Here is a 24314-nt window from a genome sequence, read left to right as displayed (position 1 = left end):
AAAGTCTAGGATAATTGAGTAACATGAGATGCATTTCCTATGAGAGTAAATGATGAGAAAAACCTGCTTACATACAATAATCCGTCTATGTACAAACTAAGAGTTTAGGTAATATATGTGTAAGGAGAGTTATACTGGTTCGAAGAGCTGTACTGATTCAGTCTGGTCCATTTTTATATGGGTATGCCTTGGGTTGCAACTTACATATTAAGGAAATTTAGCATCCAGGCATTGTGTCCAGCAAGCAAATTAATTACACGGGTAAGTAACCCCCAGTTCACCTTCCATAATAGCATACATGCCACCTGTCAAGTACAAATGACAAGTGCTCAGCCAAGCAAATATTGAATAAATAAATTTTAAAAAATTGCAATTTGGGATAACTATTCAGATGAGGCATTTCTTTGGATTTCCACCAATAAATTCAAAGACTGTGGAGCAGCTGGAATGCTCCAGGAAAGATAGTCTACCTGCAAGACCAAACTCAAGATAGTTGACCTTGTGTACAAGGAGACGGTGACATGAGAGCATGCCTAGGGTGGACTGCCTGGCTGTGTGTGAGTTCAGCATAAATAAAAACGGGAAGCCTTGAGAGTGAAGGTGAACTTTGCAGAAAATGCAAATAGCCTTTATCAGTGAACTTTGCTGTGAATTAAAGCAAAAACACAGGTGCTTGTGTCCACAGATGACATGAGATGGGGGCAGGTAGTCCCATGAGATAAAAGTAGCGAAAAGCCCTGCTGCCAGTAGGGCAAAATACTGAGGGCACGTTGGTAGTGATAGCTGCCAAGACAGCAGAATATTTGCTGGAAACTAAAAATTGCGTATGGTCTGAACCAAAGCAGATGAGAGTACAACTGCATGCTCGTGTCCAGCAGTGACCTGCACTGAAAGCTGTCGTACAGCCCAACCCTCGAATGAAGAAGTTGCTCTTTTGCTTAACAGGAGATGTGCGCAGAGCATGTGAGTGCGATGTGTGTGCTGGGTTTACAAACGCACCAGAGCTCACAGGCGTAGAGGGCTGCCACTCGAGAAGTATTCACTAGGAGCTTAATATCCTAGAGTCCTCACAACCGGAGGAACTTGGCCCTTTTGAAGTTTTGAGGGGAAAAAAGTGCATAAAGAGAACAGAGAGCAACAATACAAATAGAGGAAACGGAAATTTGCTAGAAAGCCAGGCTCTACCACACTGCCACAGCTGGATTGATGTCGACTTGTAGACAGCTCTATAAGAGCTCTATGAAACTGTCAGCACCCTGTACCACGTCAAGGCTTTGCCTAAATGTTCCTTTGACGCACTGGCCCCTAATCCACTCTTGTCAGTCTCCCCGCTGCCTGTTAGTCATTCCAGATTGCTGGATCTTAGTGACTCGGGAGCAGAGATGGGAGTGAACAATACTCGGAACCACCTATAAATGATACCCAGCTATGCTGACTCCTCACACAGCAGGGTGTGGACACTAGAAAACAGTTTGGTGCTTTTGTTTCTTTTCCAAGTCCTGGCCCACTGTGAATTTTTATTGGTAAGTCAGTAAATAGCCTCATCCTCCCACAGCAGGAACTGGAATTGTCCCAGTTTAATTAAATGAGCCAGTGCAGTAGTGTACACTCATTTTAGGAAGTCTGCATTCAGGGAAGGTCTTCAGTCTACTACTAGAGATGAGAATGGGAAGACTGCTGTCACCCAGACCACAGCAGGGTGCTGGAAGGCAATGGAAAGCTCTATTCCTGTGTAGATGCTTTTCCAAGGACACTCCTCCATAGCTGTAATGGAAGATACATGAGGGGAAGAATTGCCAACATTGGGCTGTAATTTTGATGAGTCATTTAACACTCCCATGTGGCGGTGTATCCCTGCGGAGGAGGGAAGGGGACCAGTGCAAGCAAAGGGAATGTGGGGAAAGCGTGTGATGATGGGGAGGAGGTAGGTCACAGTTGCAAAACAGCTGTCTGGAAAGCTTTATGCCTGAATTATTGCATATGAGAAACTGAGGAGCGTGTTGTAGTGCTGCAGTCTCCTAAATATACATGAACAGGCTGATGGAACAAGCTAGCAATCTGTAAGTGGAAGGCGATAAGGGCAAAAGTAATTGGGAAACAACCTCAATCCCTTTTCTGACAAAAGGCAGATAACCACCTCTGTGAAAGAAGAGCTCACCTTAACAAAACCAGGGAAGCAACAGGTGAGTTTCTGTGGGACGAACTGTGTAGGAGGAGGAATCAGCAGAAGATCTTTGGTACCCTCCAAAAGACATCATGTTGATAGTACAGCATCATCTTCTTTTGGTGCAGAAAAGAGCAACCACAGTAACAGACTACATATCTGCCAGCAGCTCTTCAGTGGCCCAAAATAATTTTGAAAAGGAAATGACAAAAATGTTCCTAAGGATGAGCCTAAAAGGGTACTGTACAGTGGAAGAGTGAACCAGCAAGACCACTGAATGCACTAAGCTGTTGTAAACAAAAGATATGCAAAACGGCAAGGGAGTTCAGGGATAAGCCGTACGTAAGGGACAGGTGAAAGAAAGCGGGTGTGTCTTCTAGGAAAGGTGAACATGAAAATAATGAAATGAGAGCAGAGGGCAGAAATTTTTTTTTCTTCCTTATTTTCTTTGCTTTTGGTCTTTCTAAGAATGATAAACTATGTCTATATATGTAGTGCTCTTAGTATTCACTACAAGGTAGCAAGAGACAAACACAGTAAAGGATCCTAAGGCAAGTGAGATATACTCAAGTCAGGCTAGACTGATGAAATTTCTTCTGAGTGCATAGGAGCCAAGAAAAACAATCTCCAAACCATTAACAAGCTTCTTTGAAAACTCCTAGAGGAAGCTTGAAGTCACAGGGGATCAGTAAAAGGCAGACTTGGTATTTGCCTTTAAAAAGGAGGTAGGCCAGGAGTTTATGTGCCAGTCAACATAATTTCAATTAGTATTAGAATTCCAAATGCTCTTGATAGATTGAAAGAATAGCCTGAAATCAATAAGATGGGATATGTTAAAAGACAGGTGCAAATTACATTTGAGGAAGAAAAAAAAGTCGAATTTATGTATACAGATGGTAAATAGCAGCTAAGATGACAATACTGCAGAAGCAGAATCTAGGGTTATACTGGACTACAAATAGAGTGGGATTCATTACCTTCATCCTCTTGCAAGAAAGGGCAAATGTCATTTGCAGCCTCATTAATGAGAATGTCAGTTGTAAGACAGAAATAATTACTGTGCTTAGCTGAGAATGTCAAAGCCTCCAGAGGACTACGGCGCTGATGTGGGCACCTCACTCTGTAGAAGACAGGAATGCACTGAAGGAAAAGAATAGAAACAAGAGATTTAGAAATCCTGGTCTGGTTGAAAATAAAAGTCTTCAATCACATAAAAAATAATGACAAAGATGACAACTATTAGTTATCATTGTGTGCTATATAAGGGTAAAAAGAAATGTAGCCATCCCTGTTTGTAGGAAGGGAAGTTTGCAGTAGGAAAACTTGCTGCCTGCAAGGGCACTTTAGCCCTGGAAGCAGGCTCTGCCCTGCAACCAGAACCACAAAATCCCTGTCAGCTGCTAAGAGCTGTGTAGGCAGACACCAGCTGAGGACAGTCACAGTGGGCTTGATGGCACTGCAAGTCACAGAGCGGGCTTTGGTGGTCCCTGCTTGGTTCCTGGTCAGCCTTCCCATGATGCTGGGATGGTGTTGGTCATGAGTAACAGGCATTATTTTCAGAGTAAGAGATCAGGCCTGTTCGCAGTGGACACTTTGCCTTCCTCGTCTACAACACCTGCCCAGGATGATGCACACAGGGCAGGAAATCTGGGATGCGGAGCAGGGACAAATGCTTCCCCCACCTCTGCTTTGGACACTTTGTGGCCATGTAGCTCGTTATCTGAGGGCATGTGTGCTTAGCCTGCATGTGACTGAAGCATCTGCTCAAGCAGCAGAAATAGATGGATGGTTGCATTTTGTTTCTAGAAATGATTTAAGAGGTGCCCTGGCCTGACATTCTGGAGTTTCAAGTGCTCACAGTTTCCGTTAACTTCTGCAAGGGGTGAGGGTAAGAGCGCAGCACTTCAGCCAACAGTAAGTCGCTGTTCTAAACCATGTGCCATAATGTGAAGTATCTGTCTGCATCGTGGTTGTTATTTATGTTATTTTAAATTATTTTAACTATTATAGGAGAGAGGATTTAGTACACGTGAAAGAAATCTGGCTTTGATGTTCAGCAGAAGGTCTTCTAAGGCTTTTATCTTATTGGGGTTATGATATTGCTAGTTGGAAGTAAGGCAACGCCTTTTTACAGAAGTTCCTCTGTAGGAAGAATGAATTTTAAGGATATATCTGGGAATCCTGCTTCTCAGCACAATCACCAAAGACTCTAATAGAGACTCTAATCCCTAATAGACTTAGATTAATCTAGCTACTACAATACTGATTCTTCTATATAAAATTGCTGAACTAGATCCAAGAGAGCACAGAAGGTGTTTGCACTGGAAAAGCTGATCAAACATTTTCCTTGAGTAATGCTGTCGAAGAGCTGTTGCTCATAGGTGACTAAAATGACTTGTAAAAGGGTAAAATGAAATGTAGAAGACTAAAGTGGAAGCCATTCCCTCTGCTCTTAATTCAATATGCTGATGCTCCAGCTGTGTATCAGCTGGAACGTTGTCTGTTCTTCCTGTTTCTTGCCTCAGACTCTCACATCTCTGGGAGAGAATGAGAATTTCTACTTTGCCTGAGAAGGCAGAAGAATTTCACCTTAAAAAAATAGCAAATCACACCCACATTTGTGCTGTTTCCACCTGCTTAAGGATTTAGAGGGGTCAAAAAAAAAATCCCAGCCAGCTACATCCCCTATTCACAGAAAAATCCATAAAGCAATATTGCATCTCAGCTCTTTCCTGACTCCCGCAATCTCTCCTAGCTGCTTCCTAAAATTGCTGTTAGTGCAAAAATAACTAAAGAAGTCTTAAGACTTACAGTAGCTTGTAGCATTGACATAACCTACAAGCTCAGATGAGTTGTATTTTATTAATATGTTGAGCTGGAGGCAGAGTCCACTCTTCTCTCAGAGATGCTGTTGATCAGTGTAAAGTGCCACTTTCCAACTGGGAGCTGTTATGAATAGTTTGTGTGTCACTGACAGCGGTTTCCCTGCCTACATAGACAAATGTCAAATAAAAATGTTACCAGTGACGTTACTAGGCATGAAAGGCACAGAGAGAAATCTTTCTTATGTACTTCTCTGGGTTATTGAACTTTTTTCAAATGAGGGCCTAAGGGCAGAAGCTGTGGAATTGGTTGAATATTTGGAATTATTCTTCTATATTTTTGAGAGCAGTATATTTTTTTTTTCAATTTCATTTATAACTCTTCTTGATGTTAAACTGGAGTTCTCTGCATGACCACATCTTTCCAATCCAAAATAAGAAAGGCCATATATACATACGTTCTGGAAAATCATAATTTATGTGATGACCCTCCTGCGTTTTTCACGTGACTCCTGCAAGTAAGTTCCTGAGAGATGATGCTTGTCTAAACTATGGAGGAAATTCTCATTTCAACTAAAGATGCAGCTGTGTCATCGAGGTGCAAAAATAGTTTTTTCATAAGATATTATTGCTGTGTTAAAGAGGAATTAAGCTGCAAAATACCTATTAGGAGTTTAAAATTAATAGAATATAAGTTCTGCCTTATGGAGCTATTTTACTTACCATAGTACAACCATGATTAAATGGGTTTCAAGTGTTTAAAGACCTAAACAAGTTTGATCCAATTTTTACTTACTCAGATTTCCTTGCCTTCCCATATTGTTGTAACAAGTCTGCATTGAGCACATTTTCCTAGTACTCATTGCTCATTTATCTTAATTTCCAAAGTAAACAGCATTTTTGTCACATTTTTAGACAATTCATTTTGTGCTCAAAATGTGTTCGTTCAGGAAGAATACTCTGTATTTTTTCACGAGATAGAATGGACATTTTACTTTAAGCAAGAATCTAAGCATTCAGTTGACAGAAGAATTAAAGCCAGTGTGTTAAAAATGATAGTCCCTTGTTTCTAAGCAAGTTTAGTGCGAGACCAATACACCAACGAAGTCCTTGCCTGGAATTGCAGTGGGGTGGAAGCTACTAGCCAAAGCTTAGAACCCCAAAATACAGGTTAGTGCTGATGCAAAGCACCGTGAGATGCCTTTGCTACAGAGGGAGCATTCATTCACCTGAAGTCCTAGGGTCTCGGGGACTTGTTCTCTGGGTTCCTTCCTTCTACCCTTTCTGGGACTTTTCTTTACTTGGCTGTAAAGTTTTCTTTTAAAAGGGAAAAGAAAACGTCAAACTTGAAATCAGCTTATGTAGCAGTACCCCAATAAGCGTAGTCATCCAGCTGCACTGCGACAGTGGATTTCAGGCTGTAGTTATATTTTCTCTCGGGTTTTCAGGATCTGTGCGTGTTAGAGCTAAGCCACACTTGCAACTTGGAACCTGTTTTGCCAACCGGGTGTCTAAATGCTGTCTCCAGCATCTTTCAACCCACCCGAAGTTGAGCGAGGGGGTAGGTCTAAAAGGCCTGGTTTGCCCTGTACGTTCACTGACACAGTGAAGAGGGAAAAATTTTCCACTGTGGATTTTCACAGCAGGGCCAGACAAACCCAGCCAGTGTGCTTCTTGTTTAGATTAGCTGCCCAGTGAATTCCCTGTATTTGTGTGTACGAGACAGGAAACGTGAGGGTAGTTTTAAAGTGGAGGAAACAGATCTCTTGCAGCAACTGATGATAGTGCTAATTGGGGACTGATTATCTGGATAAATGTTCCTGTCATCAACAGTACCCTGAAAAAGAAAGGGATAGCCTACAGTAATGTGTATCTTTGTAACACTTTTTAGATTTAAATATACTTAATGGCACAGGTATTCAGGAGTGTACTCTAACATGTACTTTTTTTCATTTGCTGCGTGTGGTAGCTGATGATTTCAAGTCGGGACTAGAAGTGTCATCCTTCTTGACAGCATGAATGTGATCCAAAATCTCATATAGTACTAGTTCTTGATAAAAGCAGTGACTGGATCAGACTAAAGTATTCAATAGCTTGATGTTATAAGAGCAAGAATCTGCTTTTTAAGTGTCACTATAAAATACTAGTTCTTCAGGATCTGTACAGGACCATTCATTTTGTCAAAGACAGTCTGTAGAAAGAGTCTGGTTTGAAAACTTCACTTACAGCTTTTGTCTGTCAGAGCAATACTTAGGAGTTTGTGCATTAATTAAAAGCTGGTTTTCCTAAATTAACTGTTCAGCGATTGTATAGCAATGATTGGGTTTTGTCTTGTGTTTCTTGCGTTTGAGATGATGGTTACATGAAGATCTGATGGTCTTATGTGTAATTAACTCTTAGAGAAAAACCAGTGTTCTGAGGCTGAGCTTTCTCTAAATGGTCATAATTGTGGATGTGCTTTCAGAGTACTAGGTTTTTGCAATTAACTGACTCTTCTAGCCTGAGACCTAAGTTCTTTTAGACAACTGTCATCTGTTCTTGCATGCGTGTCACAGAATGATTCCCTAAAAGCTCTCTATTGATATAAATTGCCTGGGTTATCCCACTCCTTAACAGCATATGGAGTCCTGCTGGTGTACTGAATAACGATTTAGCAGCTGGATGGAGGATTTGTTCCGCATCTTCTGTCCCTGGTCTTGAGAAAAGGACGTTCCTAGTAGCCGTAGGGAGAACGTGTACCTTCTCCTCCCCTGTTCTCATTTGAAAAACGATGGGTCATTTTTACGTCTATAAATTGTGTGGAGTGCCGCTGTAGATTCTGATGTTTGGTAATGACTCTGAAGATGGCTGCTCAGCTCTCGTGCCCAGAGCCAGGGACTCAGACAGCTGGTTCTCAGGTTGTGCTTCTCTGTGTCTAAGCTGCGGTTGTGTGCAACGTAACCTCTCTTACCCAACTCGCCTGTCTCGCATTCGAGCTGCAGCTGGTTGCGTACCCAAGCGATCTGCTGGGTAGCCACGTCTGGCAGAAGGCCTAGGAAAGCAGAAAGGTCAAAGCTCTGCGCTGTAACAGAGGATGTGCCAGCCAGCAGAGCTCTTCTGACATTTGACTCTGTCTATTCACTGCCTGATCCAAAGGGTAAGGATGGGACAGAACTGAGGTCTGGTAAATGTGTTTACCAAAAAATCAGATTGTTTCACAATGGGCAGCGTTCCAACAAGTATTAGCACGATTTCTTTGCAAGGCCTTTGATTGAAGGCTTGATTTCTCTTGAACAGCCACTGATGGCTGCTATTATAGCAACAGATCAGTGCAAAGGACTCCAAGTACATTTTTAAAGGAGAAAAACTTTCTGAAGATTGTATATGGCCACATGTGCAGCTGGCTTTATGGATGAGTGCATAGACTAGGTGTAGAGAAAATCTAGTTTTCTGGATTCCAGCTGATGAAGTCCAGGTTTTTTTCAACATGGCTCCAGCAGAACTTCATCTTGGCACCATAATCTTTTCCTTACAGATAACCCCTGTCGTTCACTGTAGACAGCACTATGATGCCTTGGGAGGGAGATGAGAGGCTTGTCCCAGTGCTGCACAAAATAGTTGATTTTTTTTTGCCCTCCCCCTCTTGTATTTGCTGCTTATTTGGGTCGTTTCTCAAATAAGTACTCAACACAAAATGTAAAAGATACAAATTACCCTCGTGCAGTATATCTGAAAGCAGACGAACTTATGGGAAAGATTTTGCAACTAGTTTAAAATACTCAGTTTAAAATAGAAAAAGTGTTTGTCTGTATAAGCTCTAAGTAGGGAAGCATTATTTTTGAAAATTTAGTCTTGTTTCATGATAACACAGTAAAAAAGTGTAGTTTCATCCTGTAATCTTGAAGACTTTGATGTATGTTCTCTGATCAGTTGAGCAAAGTCCCTTTCTGGCCAGATTTTTCCTCAAAAAAGTAAGTACATTTTGTGTTTATAAGAGATACCAAAAGTGATGTTGCTTGAAATATTTAAATGGCCTAAAAGCGTAAATCATATTTACATGAACAACTTGAAATTTAGGAACCTAAATGGTGTAGTCAGCATGAGATTTCCCTCCCCTGCTGTGGTGAGACAGCAGGGAAGAGGGAGAGCAGTTCAGTCTCCACACCCCTTTAATCCTCTGCTGAAAGTGAGATCATGTCTTTTTTCTGCTGGGAAATAGACTGAGACCACAGGTTCATTCCATTTCACATAAATCACCAATTTATTATATAGTAACAATTTTTTTTTGTCTCTCTAACGGGAATTTGTCTTCAGGCAGTGTCTTAGCACTGCAAAGTATCACATCCCCTTACTAATATTTTATTTTCCCCTTAATTTGATGCAAACGTGATGTAGAAAAGTGCCGTCAGCAGCAAACATGCTTTCTTTCCTTTTTCAACATCCTGTAGGAGTTCTTCATATTTTCTGCAGAGTTGGGAGAAAAATGCGAAGCCATAAGTGAGAAATTGGTACATCTGGAAGATCAATTGCAAACTTCCGCCTGCAGAGTTGATGAAGGAGTTATTCATATCCTTTTTGATATAGCTATAGATATGTATCAATCTATGTAAGTACGTATGTGAAATACTCGCCTTTCAGATTCACATGGAGTGCTAGTTCTTAATGTAGATTAAGTACACTAAGAAGGGGAGAATGGATTGTCTTGCTGAAGTGGGCGTTTTTGTTGTAGCAAGTTTTCCTACAGTGCATTTTCACTGTCGTCTGATCCAGCTTTAATTGATTTAAACAGAAGTTAGTTCTTTGTAAATTGAGATTAGGCACTGAAAAGCCTTTATTCTCCTGTTAAAATCCTTTTGTTTGTAATGCTCATATAAGTAAATACCTAGTGCACTAAAAGCTGCATGGATACAAGCATCCATGTGCCTGCATTTCCCAACGTGATTTAGCTAAATTAAAAGCTACATCGTTGACTCAGGCTGTGTATATTGTCACATGTAGTTCGGGGTTTTTTCCTTTTAAAAAAATGGGCTGCAGATGCATCATGTGGCATCCTATGCAATTTAATCTGCCTCTAACACTCCACTGGAAGTGACCAGATGAGATGATGTCTTACATCATCCTTATCTCTTTCTGTGCTTCATCTGTCATTCAGTATCTGATTGAAGATTGCTTAACCTTTATGAGGCATTCATTGGGCCTACATCTGTGGACATTTTTCAAAATTTAAGAGCACAAAGTATTGTTTCATTTGTAACTTTCATAGAAAAACTTACCATAAAAGAGGTTTTCGTTCTTCTAAGAAAGGGAAAAGAGAATAAAAGACAGTGAGGCTAAGGAAGGTGAGAGTACTTAGCTGGTTAGGTTTTAGTGGAGAAGAGGTGGCAGGCAAGAGGATAATGAAGAAAAATGAATAAATTCAGGTTGGAGAGATTAGCAGAGGAGCCCTTACAGACACCTGAAGGTGAGTTGAGGTGATGATGGTGCTGGGTGAGATTCAGTTCTTCCTAAGCTGAGGCAGGCAGTGCTGCAGGAGAGGGTTTAGAGAAAGGATAATAAATGGAGCGTGTGGAAATACCACTGTGTTTTAGGTAAATGGGCATCTACTGCCAGCTTATTGCAAAATTCCTATTCGGGAAGGTTGCATCAGAGGGAAGAAATCCAGTCACTAATTTGTTACTACTTCAAATCTTTCTTTCAATGTACAGAAAGATTATTTTCTTGTATTTACCGCAGGCTAGTTTGCAATATTCTTTTCGTTATATATACAGCGTGAGTGCTCGGTTGCAGTTGTGCTCCCCGATGCTGTTTGTAAGCATTCTTTTCAGAGCTATACGGATGTGCGTGTCTTGTGTGCGTGCAGAGCATCCAGTTCCTTCCTCCCTTATGTATATCTGCTCTGAAATGAGCTTTTCTCATTGACCCTAATAGAAGAAAACTGGGGGTTGGAGTTACGGGTTCTTTGCAGTGGACTTAAGTTCATATTCAAACGAAACAGATCTGATCATAATTACAGTTTACTAGGTAAGGTGAAATAAGCCAAAAACCTGCTTTTTTGATTCCTGAAGAAAATACACTACAAGTATGTAAAATAGTAGTATTTGTATTTTCTACGGAGCATGCATTTTTCTTTGTAGCTGTTGAAACTGCAAGAGTTAGTTGAAAAAATAAAATCTAATCATTGAAAGTTTGAGAAGAGTTGGAGATTAGTCTCGTTCTAAGCCACCATTGTCTGATATAGATCTGATTTCCTCTATCAGTGAAATTCAGCTCACGTTATCTAAATACAGCAGTGCACACTGTGTGATATCCTGGTCCTAGCAAGACCATCAGTCACAAAATAAGAAACCATGTTTAAAACATAGGGACATACAGAGAAGCAGTTCAGCAATTCAGCTACCCCTCATTAACATTCAGTTGCTATTTCAGAGGTAGTCCAGATCAATGTGCATAAAATGTTACCATCTGGTACATGTATAATCACTGTGCTATACTTCAAAAAGGAATAAAACAAATAGCTATCACAGTGCTACAGACCTGTAGATTGTTTGGGTTTTTTTTTAAATAAAAACTGCTCAGTGCCTATAAAATAAACTTTCACTCATTGGTTACTTGCCTATATTGCAGGAACTAGCAGTGAGATTGGTGCCAATAATTAGCCTCAGTAGAAGAATTTATGATCAGTCTATTGTTTGCACAGAAGTTTGGTTTTAAATAAAACAGTTTCTTATCCCAATATCCCAAATATTGGACAATTATGCAGTCTTCATTAAAAATCTGTAGATCTCTCAGAGCAGGAGCTTAAAGATCTGGAATTGTAATAAAAGCAGGATAAATCTTTCAAACTCCCCTCATCCCCCCTCCCCCCAAATGGCCTTACACAAGTGTTACAAACTGTATTAGGTCAAAAATGTAACTAGGGGCTGCACAGATGTAAATTAGTCCTGTCTTGCGATATTAAAAGACTTTTAAAGACTGCACTGAGAAAAATAAATTCCTGATGCTCTCAAACCATTTGCCAATGTTTAGTGTGTGTCATAGCTTTGATTAATAATTAAGTTTGTATTAGAAGAAAAACCCCAGATGTCATTGTTTTTCATTCTACGTTTTGATAGCATAGCACACTTAAATGCTGCTTGTTGTAATTGCCAGCACGACCTGAAAAAAGGAGAAATCCAATGATATTTCTTGGTCCTGAGTAGAGGCACAGACCCACCTGGGATTCTCATTTATTAGTGAAGCCTTTCACAGAAAATACTAAACTGTACTTTTGTATAAAATGCATCAAACAATAGGGGGAGGGGAAGAGCTCCTCTGTAGCACTATGACATATATGCAAAATTCTAGGTAGTGTAACCAAATAAACCCACAAAACATTAAATTATGGTTAATCACTGGCAAGTGTATGAAAACAGTCCACATCATTAATTGGGGAAACCAAAGGATGAGAGGTGACTCATTCTGGTGTCCGCAGAGCTGATGAGAGGTGTTACTTTCCTGACAGTAAAGGCCTGAAATTCCCAGTAAAATTAAGTGGAGCCTATATTGCAATTTCACAGTCATTTTTATTCTTAATTAGCATTTACATTTTGATAGACAAGTTGAATGCATCTAATAGTTCCTCCTGGTGAAAACGCTTTTGTTGGAAGAAAACCTGGCTGGGCTATTATTATAAAAGCAATCTCCGTTCCTTGCCCTAAAATGGGCATTTTAAACAGTTATTTTGGAAATAGAATTTTGTGTCTAAACATTCATTAGGGATTGCAGGTCACTTTGCTAACCCTTCACCTTTATCATATGGCAGGCTCTCATACAAGTTTTGCTTTTCACCAGTATACGTTTTCAATAGAATCAGGAGTGTAGAATTTAGCCCTGACTGTACCTCAGTGAGGAATCTCACCGTGAGTGAATGTGTAAGAAACATTTGGGATCCCACAAGAGAGAGAGGTGGCAATGGTGACTTGATTTTGGGTGACAGGAGGTTGAGCCCTTCCCAGAACATGGTTCCACTTACGTTGTTCGTGCCGTGATTGAGGTAGGTTAGTGTATTTCCACCCACGTGCTGCAGGTTCTTTGCCTTCCATTTTCTGCTGGAACAAGTGATTTGGAGACAGCTGCTATCCAGGCCCCTGAAGTAATCCATTTTTCAAAATGTTGCAGTCATTCTGTTGTATTTTGGGGGGGAGTATTTTGGTTTTTACATGGGAGGGGTATTATGTTAGTTTGTAGAAACGGTCATGGATGTGAAGGAGGGAGACAGTAATGGAGGGGGGAAATGGGAAATTTCTAATCTGGTTTCAGTACCGCAAGCACCCCTGTATTTTGTAAGGAGAAGTGATGGACTTCCAAAGGCCATTTTGCTCTGTGAGACCGCACAGGCCTCATAGGAGTAGTAGGGACTTGCTCAGTGTCTTTCCTTCACTCCCAAAAGTGCACTTCTAAAAGGCCAAAAGCTAGGTCATTCCAAATAAATATTGAATTGTCTTGCCTCTTCACCGGTCCTTTGGTACATAGCACACACAGTGACAGAATCGTTTAGTTGGTTCAACCCCCTGCTCAAGCAGGGGCACCTAGAGCAGGTTGTCCAGGATCATGTCCAGTCAGGCTTTGAATATCTCCAAGGATGAAGACTCCACAATGTCTCTGTGCAACATGTTCCAGTGTTTGACCACCCTCACAGTAAAAAAAAAAGTTTTCTTCTGTTTAGATTCAATTTCCTATTATTTTGGAATTTTTGCCTGTTGCTTCTTGTTCTGTCAGTGGACACTAGTGAGAAGAGTCTGGCTCCTTCTTCATTCCTACTCTTCAGCTATTTGTACACATTGGTAAGATCCCTTGAGCCTTCTCTTCTCCAGGTTGAACAGTCCTAGTTCTCTCAGCATCTCCTCATATGATGGATGCTCCAGTCCATTAAACCAGCCCTGTGCTGGACTCGCTCCAGTAAGTTCATATCTATCTTGTACTGGGCAACCCAGAACTGGACCCTGCACTCCAGATGGGACCTCACCAGTGCCGAGTAGAGTGGAAGGGTCAGCTTCCTTCACTTACTGGCAGTGCTTTTCTTAATCCAGCCCGGGAAGCCATTGGCCACCTTTGCCACAAGATGCATTGCTGGCTCATGTTCAGCTTGCTGTCCGCCATGATCTCTTCTCTGCAGAACTGCCTTCCAGCCGGCTGGCCCCCCGTGTGTACTGGTGCCTGGGGTTAGGAGATGTGCAGTTACATGGTGGAACATCTAGCTGAGCTTCTGTCTCCAGCCACTGTAATGTTCAGCTGTTAGAAACAAGCAGAATAGTTAACCAGGTTAAAAAAACCCTCTATTTCTGATTATTTCTGTTCTTCAAGGCTTAATTTCCTCTTCAGACGTCCAAAAGTGCTGTTATTCTCCAAAATCCCATAGGCCCTTACCTCAGCTCTGCAGTAGTCTTTGACTGTCCTTCCAAGGCCTTTTGTCTTACCGTATACTCTTAGTTTCTAACCTTTCCTATAGGAAGGCAACTGGTTTGTAATATCTACCTTTTGTCTCTTTTCCTTAAACATCTGTGCTGAGAGAACAGAAGATACACTGATGGGCCCATTTTTTCCAAAAATGAGGTAAGCCTACAGTAGTTAGATCTGCTTTTTATCTGCTTGTAGATCAGGGACTCACGATGCTTAAGTTTTTTAAAGAGAGGAAGTCAAATAGGTGAAACGCTTCAACCAAGACAACATTAGAGCTGCAGCATTGTTGCAGAATATGGATTGTGTTTATGTGAAGTTGTTCCCAAGTACTTTAATTTACTGCTTATGAGACAGTGGAGAGATTTTGCCAGTTTTTCACAGGAAGACAGCAGGACCAGAAAATGTTCCTAGTTGAAACTTGTTTTGGCTCCTGCCTTTGATACTGGCTCAGTATTTGCAGCACTGGATAGAGAATTTAAGCATGAAGGACACATTTGCCTGTGGACCCATGCAAAACTAAGTTATTGTATTTTTAAAAAGGGTGAAGCTGTTTATCAGGACATAACTTCTGTATATGGATAGAGAGTCCATGTTCAGCCTTATACCATGTATTTTGCCTAGTCATAAAGGCTTGTTTGACAGTTACTGGTCTATAGCTGGTTGTGGTATTATTTATGAGGTTATTGAAACTCAATGTAGGTAGACTGCCGTTATCTTTCTTGTTGCTCTGTCTTTCTGTTGGTTAAGAGTTTCTTTCCCTGTCTCTTTCAATTTCCTCCATCCTTCAAGATTTCTGATCCACTGGCAGCGAAACATTTCAATTTTGCTTTTTCCCTCTACCTGAAAAGAATTTTGTAATCACTTAGGGTATTAGAAATAACAGCATGTAGTCAGAGACTGTGCATCAGGAGTAATTAAATTTTAGAAGCTTCATGGTGTTCATAAACTGAAGAATTTTTCTTTTACCAGTTAGGTTTTCAGCAGAGCATCGTAATTAAATTGCAGAGTGGTGGACAGTCCAGGACTGTTTATAAGATGATAATAATGTTTCTTACTTCAGAGAGGATGCAAAGCATAATTAATTTGTCCTAGTACAGTGCTTTGAGATCCTAGGACAGGAGAAGTTTTGTGTGTACTGCTATTACTTGTAACCAGAGACAGAATCCCTTTAGATTAATAGAGCTGTCCAGACATTAGAAGCATACATGAATACTCCTGGTGAACGTATTAAAACGTCATAGTAAATGTACGTAAATACACAAAGATGAAATTTTGAGGAAATAATAACAGCATAAAAAGCAGCCAAAAGGCTTTTCAAAGGCATAACTGTGGCTGCCTGAAATAGCAGTGATTTGTATAGCTTTCCCATGGTCCTCTCTAGTCACAATTTTTCAAAAGTAGTAGCTCACTTTTTACAGTCACATAACCTGAGGATGTCTTTGTTCCTTGACATTGCATTGACATTGGGGTTGAGTAAAACAACATTTCATAATGGATGAGCTCCATAAAGAATAAAGCCTGTCCTTGTGTGTTATCCTTCCTATGCGCTGTATTTTTAAAATTGAGTTGTTTCAGTGTCAGCCTGTTTCATTTCCCTTGAAGTGAGTTTCTGGCTCTCAGGCATCATTTGATGACTGACTTACTGCTAGAGATGAACTTATTTCTCTCTCCCTTGACCCTTTTGGGGTCCTTGCCCTCCAGCCATACCTATAGAGGAGGCCTCAGTGGGGATGGGGTGGGCCCTAGGGCTTGGTCACATAGACTTGGTCATTGGTTTACAGCTTCAGCAGGCTCTGGCTTGTCTTGTGCTTGCTTTCCTCTTTATGTAGTGCAAGCTGTGGAAGAAAAGATAAGGTTGGGTGTCTCATTGAGCTACACCTAGTCTTTGCACTTGATGCAACAACAGATAGCCTCACTACCATAAGATTATCAGGAGAAAGGCCAATGTATTGATAGTATAAACTGTACTTATTCCTGGGAGGGACTAGTCATCAGAACAAAAAGCTGTACTGCTTAGGATGCCCAGCTCCTTCAAAACCTGTGCACATCTCGGCGGCAGTTGCTGCTATCTCCATGCATGTCCTACCTCCCTCCACCTGCCAGTCTGTTCGCTGCTGCACCCCTTGTGTTCTTGTTGCCCCCACCTGACACCTTCCCTCTGTCTGTGTGGAGCTGGGAAGTGGAAGGTCTGTCGTTTAAGAGACTGACCTGTTAGCCATCATTTTCTTCCTCGGTGCCTTGGAGGAAATCTGAACTAGATAATGGCAAATAAAAGGTGGAAAACTCTCCTTTCTCAACCAAATGAAGTATTTTTACTGAATTAGCAGATGCTTTTCAGGTGGCCTTTTTCCTTTTAATGCACGACAGCACAACCTTGCTACTGCTAATCTCTTTGCTTTTCAATGCGTTCAAAGCATTCGCTGTGGAGCCAGGTACAGCTTTCTATTTGTGTTTTCTGCGCTATAATTATACTGAGAATTCAGCTAAGATTAAAGCCTTCTGGAGGTAAGTAGAGCAGAAACACTTTCTCTACTGTAAGCTAATTTTGCTACTCACCTGGATTCCCACCCTGCCTTGCATAGCACATGTTCCTCAGCTCGCTAACGCCGCACAAGCTGTGGTCACTTGGCTTATGTCTGACTGCTCCTGCTGCCTTCACCTGAGGTCTGATCTACCTAGGTCTGTGTCTCTGGCTTAAAAATCCACCCTCCATCCAGCCGGGAACTCATACCTAGTGCTGCTGCCTCCACGGTACAATTTCTTCATCTCCTTTCCTCCCATGAGAACAGTATCCAAGCAGTATTGCCCATCCCCTCCCTTTTTGAAAGTGCTAAATAATGCTACTTGAGAACTTCAGTTTGCCTGGATTTTTTTTTTTTTTTGAAAGCAAGTGTGAGAAATGTATTAATATTTAATCCAAACAATTTGGAAGAACTTGAAGCTACAATTAAATAGCCATGGCCATCTGTTGTGAGCAGCAGAACAAGAATTTATTTAATAACTTGGAAAGAGAAAAGGGACTGCCAATCACCTATAGATTTATTCCTTAATAAAGCTTGCACAGTCTCTGCAGAGGGAGATCCAGGTGGTGAAGGAGACACTCCAGACCATGCTGGTGCAACTTCAGCCAGCCGGGGAGGCAGGAGAAGAAAAGGCTGGAGACTTCCTCTGTGACAGCTGGTGTCCCGGAAAACAAGACTTGAAGGAATAATGAGCAGAAAGAGCTGGTAGGATGACATTAATTCACTAAGGGCTGCTTTTAGTAACTGAATACTGTTTTACCAAGCCTCAGGGATCTCTTCTCCCCTGCATAACTAATAACTAAATCAATTATGGAGAACCAGAGCCTGGAGGTCTATCATCAGAAGTATTCTACACAGCCTCACATGTTTTGGCACAGATTGGGAAACAGCTTTCAGAGCAGAGCAGCCCCTGTAAGTGTGTAGATTACAAATTGATACATTTCAAGTGAGTCCGCAAAGTTGCCTTTAATGTGAGTGAAATGTTCTCCTTGAAAACTGGTAAACAGTATCTGTCTTCTTTACTCCTGGATTTTGGTTTTTTCCCCCGATTTAAAAACGTAGTGTTAAAGCTGGAACATCTAGTATTTCTTGAAAAATAGCTGTAAGAGTAATAAGAACTCTTTTTTTTTTTTCCCCTCTGGCTTTTACAGCTTTCTTACACTGAATGTATTTTCACATTCCTGCCAATAATTAAATCAATAGGATGAAATTCAAGCTAACCAAGCTCTTTCAACTGAAATTTGGACCTCATTTACTCTGTGGTATTGAGTACAGTGGAGGTAACTAACAGCAGCCCCTATAGCAGTAGTTTAACTCGCTTCATTTAGGTACTAATATAAACTTGCTTTAGTATTACAGGGGTTGTAAAGCACAAAAAAATTTACTGTTGGTGATTTGTGTTCTTTATATTTAAATATTGTATGAACAATAAGTCATTTAAGTCTCCTTGTAAAGTTTATTACTACTATTATATTACTTTGATCTTCCTTATAAACTTCAGAAGGAATGCAGATTTCTTTGCAATAGACACATATGTGTATATACACATACTTAAACATGTATTTTTATAGGAAATAAAAGCAATGCTTAACTGAAGCCAACTAATATAAATGACCTATATTTAGATCATTGTTCAAAACAGTTAATGCCTTTAGGAATTCATTTTGTACTCTTACTTGGATACCACTATATTGCTGATGTCACAAAAAATTGTGCTTCTGCCATTTGTTGCAGAGGGAGAATTTGAAAAAAAAAATTGATTTTTTTTTTCTTTTTAAAGCCAGTAGATAAAGAAAATGTCTTGCAACTTGGTACTGTACTTTTTTATACTATTTTTCTGACATTTTTAGAATTACTTTTTTCTGCTACTTCAATTACTCATTTTATAGCCACATTGTGAAAGTTTTTGCAAATTTTGAAGGTCATTGGACTACTAGCCCACTAAGATTGCGTTCTTTTTCTTTGTGTGTTTTAATACTTCTTTAAATACTTCTACCTCAATGTTAAGTCCATAAGGAGGGAGGAAAAAAAAAAGTGCCAGGCAGCTGAGACATGGAACAGGAATATAATTGCATCCAGGAGTATACAGTTGTCAAACCAGGGGAGCAGAGCTCAGGTGGTTTCTGTAGTCATCAGATCCTCAGGGTGGAATTACAACCTTGTAATTCTGAACATGATTGACGACTCTTCATTGTGCAATACATGGGCCATATTGCAGTAAAGACTCTTGGATCTTCATCTTGCATGACCTCCACTACTCTGTTCCCATCCCCAGTCTCCAATGGAGATCCCTTGCTGCTCTGTTTGACAAGTTTCTTTCTCCAAGCTTTTCTGGACCATCCCTGTTCAATACCTACCTCCCCATAGTAGCCCTGGCACTTTCTGAAACTCCTCTGGACAGCTGAGCAAGGCATTCATCTCCAGCCCAAGGCGGCCCGATGAGCACGGACGGCAGCCTGCAGCACCCTGGCGTTCCCCCCATGCACAGGACTGGCTCCCCTGGGAAACCCCCGCTGGGCACACACAGCCTGGCTGCCAGAAAGCAGAAAACTCACGGAAATGCACATGAGGTCAGGTAAACAGCAGAGAAAGCACACTGACAAGGTAGATCTCTTCCAGCTGTTTCCTTAAGACCTGTAAAAGCTCCTTGTGAGTTAACACACCACTGAGGTTCCAGGAATGAGCATTTATAGAGGATGATAACACTCCCAGAGATGATGGCCAGTATGCTAAGGTTGCATGACCCCTTTCTCCCACACACTGAGGGGTGGGTGGAATTTTGTCCTTTGAATAAATAGTCCCTGCAATGTAAATAGTTGGTGAGCCCTATAAGTGCCTTAGAGCCAGGATCAGCCGCAGCTGAAGCGTGAAACCTGCCACTGTGCAGCAGCAAGGGCTTAACAACAGGGATGGTAACCAACCATTGCAGGGACAGGCGACCAGCACCCTCATTCTCACTAGCAAGAGTTCTTGAAGATGTTCCCATTCAATTAAAAAACCTGTGCGGCTTTTGCATTTCACAGCTTCAGAGCCCTGCTGCATTTTAATAAAAAATCAGCTTATGCAACCACTATAATAAAGACACTGAACTCCTGAGGAGAAGGGAAACTGAATCAGTCATCATTCATGTCATATTTGTATCTGTTAACATTTATTCTATACGTAATGTGGACTACTACTACTTTAATTTATTATTCCATTAACTTCACTGTTTGTTGTGGGAAGTTAGAGCCAGTAATCATTCCTTTTCTCAGACATGCTGAATAACAAATATACTAAAAAAAAAAAATCCTAAAAAAAAAGGTATACTATGCAATGTATCAGCTGCCTTTTATTTGTGGATAGAAAACTTTCAAATAAAGAAAAGTATGTCTGTTTGCATTCTGTGCAGTGTACAAGATTTTATAAATTTCATCCTGGGGCAGGGGGTGGATGGGGAGGGAAGGAAAGGAGAAACCAGGTGTGTGACTATTACTTTGCTGTGATTCCTCTGCTTGGGAAATTCTGTGATGCCTTCTGGAAACAGTCTAAAGATGCATTCAAGACTAATGTCTCACAGCAAACTGTAGCTATTTTCAGTGTGAAAGGGAGAGAAACACCATGCAGTGAGCTATTCAGACAAGTAAAACCTGTGCTTGAGTCCTGGCTTGACTCAGCCAGTCTTGCTGTGCAACCAAATCCTTCCTGCCTGCCCTCCCTCAGTTCCTCACCCATGGAGGAGGATGGAGGGATGGGAAGTATGACTGTGCACTGGCTACAGCAATATCTGAGGTCAAAGTCCTGCTCTCGCACACCCTCACTGCCATGATGAGAGGTAGGACAGGGCCTGTGGTGTCCCAAGGACCAGTTTCACACATGCTTGCTAGGACTCTGTCACCTCCAGGTGGACTGCTCTCCCACCACCTGCAAACATTAATCTCACCAGAAATAAGCCCCTTCCTTTCCTGCCTGGGACATGTGCTCTCCCTAAGACCCCAGCCCTCAAAGGTTGAAGAGTACATAGAGAGGCATACAGGCTGTGTGTGCAGAAACCTCTGCCACAGCAATGGAATTGTAGAATCATTTAGGTTGGAAAAGACCTTTAAGATCAAGTCCAACTGTTGTTAACCTAACCCTGCCAAGTCCACCACCAAACCATGTCCTTAAGCACTACATGTACACGTCTTTTAAATACCTCCAGGGATGGTGACTCAACCTCTTCCTTGGGCAGCCCGTTCCAATGCTCAATAACCCTCTTGGTGAAGAAAGTTTTCCTAATATGCAGTCTAAACCTCCCCTGGTGCAACTTGAGGCCACCTTCATTGCTCTTCCAAAGCACATGCAATGGACTACGCAAGGAGAGCTGCAAAATGAGGCAGCAGCTCGCCTCGAGCAGTCCATTGCATGTGCCTTGGAGGAGTAGTTGGTTGTGTTTAATGCACACATCTCCCCCAGTGTATAGCCATATTCTTGAGGGACTAAAGAAGAAAGCGAGGAGGGGACAGCACCCCAAAGGGTGTTTAGCTCCAGTCTAATATTTCTTTTTGCAATCAATTAGCTAATCTGTTCTTTCTAAAGCATGACAGCTCAGGCTTTTGCTTTTGCTATCATTACTTGTTAAATCAAGATAAGCACATCTTTTCTAGAGCACTGGAGAAGGCAGTTCAATAATGGGTCCCAGATAGGCAGTAGTGCTGGAGGGAGCTCCAGGGTGAGATTAGAATAATCCTCATGTATCCTCTTAGTTTGCTATCCTATTAAAAATGAGACTGGGACCAAGAGATTTTTTTAGTCTCAGAGATTAACATGCTACAAAGAAGCTCTAAAATATTATGCACATGTGGATATTTTTCTGCACTGTTGAAGAAGATAATACAAGCTTCTACAGAGATATTAAAAAAAAGAAAAAGAAAAAAGGGCTTGTGAATATAGGAGATTCTTTCTGAACCTGAAAAGCAGCCAAGCCAGCAGCCACAGTAAAGCATTTCTCTCAAATTCCTAATGAAGGCTTGAATATGAGGCCTGGGAAAAGAACATCTGGGGTTGAGTGACTAAGGAAATATCCAAGTTCTTCACATGCATGGCATTCAGCCGCTCTCTCCTTGTTTTCTTGTCTGGAAGAGCAGTGTCTTAGGGAAGGGGGTGTCAGAGCATTGTCAAAGACACACACAAAGTCAATACATCACTAGGCTATTTGTTCTTATAATCGCCTGGAAAGTTGAACAAATAGTTTATAATAATAAGCAGCCGTACAGGAATACTAAGTGGAGAAAGAGGGAGAATATTAAAATAAGCAGAGTCACAGCTAGGAGACACATGATAGATCTCACTGGAGAAATGGAAAATTAAGAGACCTTTCCACATTGACAAACCAATTTACAAGGGGAAGAAAACAACCTCAACTTTATTACTTTTCTGGCAAGGAGACTATGAAACACCAAAGGAAGCCCCTCTGGGTTTACTTGCCAAGTAGGCTCAAGATTTTAAGTGTATCAGCTCAATCCCAAAACCTAGAGCTTTGTGCCCACTCTCAGGCTTCCCTGTAGGAGCAGCCCCAGTGCAAGACTCAGAAGCAGCAGCCTGGAGCCAGGCACAGCTCTGCACGCAGGAGGTCCTCCGGGACTCTGCTGGGACTCCGTCTCACAGGGATTGAGTTAGAGATACCAGGGCCAACCTGTTCCACTCCTTCGGGGCTGAGCTGGTGATAGGGACGCAGCCATCTTACTATTTCTCTGCTCTTTCAGAAACATAAAAATTTTCTTTTCCTATTGTTTTTGCTTTTTTTTTTTTTTTTTTTATTTTCAGAAAGTTCCTCATGCATGCCCCATGACTTGAAATTTAAAAGGACCAGGATTTTTTAATTTCTCCTGGCACAAATACAGTAAGGTCAAGCAATGAGAACTATTTGTTCTTAGCTATTGCCTGATGAGTTTGGATCACAGTTTACTCCTTTACTTTCAATAACATGAGCTCTGCTGTCCCCACAAAGTAAAAGCGGACAAGGTTTCAGGAAAAGAGGTGCAAGAACAGTTGGAGATTAGGAAAAACTAACTTCCTTACAACAGAAGACCAGCAAAGCTCGGGACAAATAACTTCACCAACTAAAGACCGAGACCTTTTGGTAACTGCTCATGCCCTTTAGTATTTACATGGGGAAAGATTTCCAATGCCTACTGGTTGTTTCATCTGGCAGAACTCTCCACAACAAAAACAAAAAAACCAACCAACCAAACAAAAAAAGACTTTCTAGCAAGGAGAGTAATTGACCAGTGGAGCAAGAAACTCTGTCTCTCAAAGTTAAAGCAAGCTTGGGATTTTTTTGTCAGAAATTATAAAGAAAGACCTCCTGCATCCCAGATGTAATGCACTTGATTCAAAAAACACCACAATGCAGGTTCATATAGCCTGCATGACACACATGGCACTGAGGAATAGTCACAGTGCTGTATCTTAAATATAGGAATTTTCCTTAATGGCTTAAAAAAAAAAAGGCACAGAAAGAAGAAATTCTTTGATAAACTGTTGTTTAGCTGCAGAGGTGGAGTTGGAGGACAGGGCAGCTGGGTGTCTGCAAGCTGGAAAAGCCTATTTACCTACTCTCTGATCTTGACCTTAGCTCAAAAGGGCAAGTGAAACCAAACGTTAAGGAAGGGCTTATTGTAAATCTTTCCTGGGATGCCAAGACTGAAGCTATTACAAAATTGTAACACAAGCCTAGGGTTTCGAGCCAAATTTCCTCCCTGCCAGGGGCGAGCAGGTTAAATGGGGTTGGGGCCACATTTCACAGTGCAGCACCAGACTTGGTGGCCTAGGGGCTCACGCTGCTCTCCAGCCTAAGAGGTAGCGCAGCCATTTGCAGCGCTGCACGACATCCTCTGCAAAAGAAGAAAACCCAAAGAAACCCAACCAGCACCGTAGCCATCAGGCACTGCTTGTCTTAGCTCATGGTGCTGGCATTTGATCAACCTATTGCCACTTGTCATTAAATGAGAAGGAGAAGGTGAAAAGAGCACCCTGCCTCTCACAGCCATACGTGATTTGTCATTGCTAATTTTCTATAATGAGCTGTAGCAAGTGAAGCCAGTCTCTCTCCATTAATCCTGACGGGAAACATTTCTTCTTTGTCTTCCCATCAAGTGCCCCAAATTCTTTGAGTGAATATGTGCTACAGCTGTACCAAACCCCCAACTCTCCTTGAAACTTCTCCCTAGCATCATGAACAGAAGGCAGGAACACACAGCAGCTCTCCCAGCACAGTAATATTCCCTGGTTATGACATGGGAACAGTAAGGCATCACCATCTTTATTTCCTTCTTTCTACTGTGTGTAGTTTTTATTATCCTGAATTGGAAATGTACTGATTGGGTCTATTTGAATGTCAATGCTTAATAATCCTATCAAAATAAAGAA

The 24314-nt window shown here is 41.3% G+C and overlaps 1 protein-coding gene across 1 annotated transcript in view; it reads left to right on the top strand.

Annotated features, from left to right (window-relative positions):
• DISC1 (disrupted in schizophrenia 1) overlaps window positions 1–18297 on the top strand; it is a 186129-nt gene extending 167832 nt beyond the window's left edge. Inside the window, 3 exon segments of the mRNA XM_010562955.1 lie at window positions 9414–9524; window positions 17459–17563; window positions 17565–18297. Of these exon segments, the coding sequence (XP_010561257.1) occupies window positions 9414–9524; window positions 17459–17563; window positions 17565–17606 (258 nt within the window). The 3' untranslated portion in view covers window positions 17607–18297.
• The last annotated feature ends 6017 nt before the right edge of the window (window positions 18298–24314 follow it).

This window comes from Haliaeetus leucocephalus, unplaced genomic scaffold, assembly GCF_000737465.1.
Source record: "Haliaeetus leucocephalus isolate CR32 unplaced genomic scaffold, Haliaeetus_leucocephalus-4.0 Scaffold162, whole genome shotgun sequence".
Classification (NCBI taxonomy): domain Eukaryota; kingdom Metazoa; phylum Chordata; class Aves; order Accipitriformes; family Accipitridae; genus Haliaeetus; species Haliaeetus leucocephalus.
Note: the sequence above shows the minus strand (reverse complement) of the source record. Positions and strands in the feature narration are given on the sequence as shown.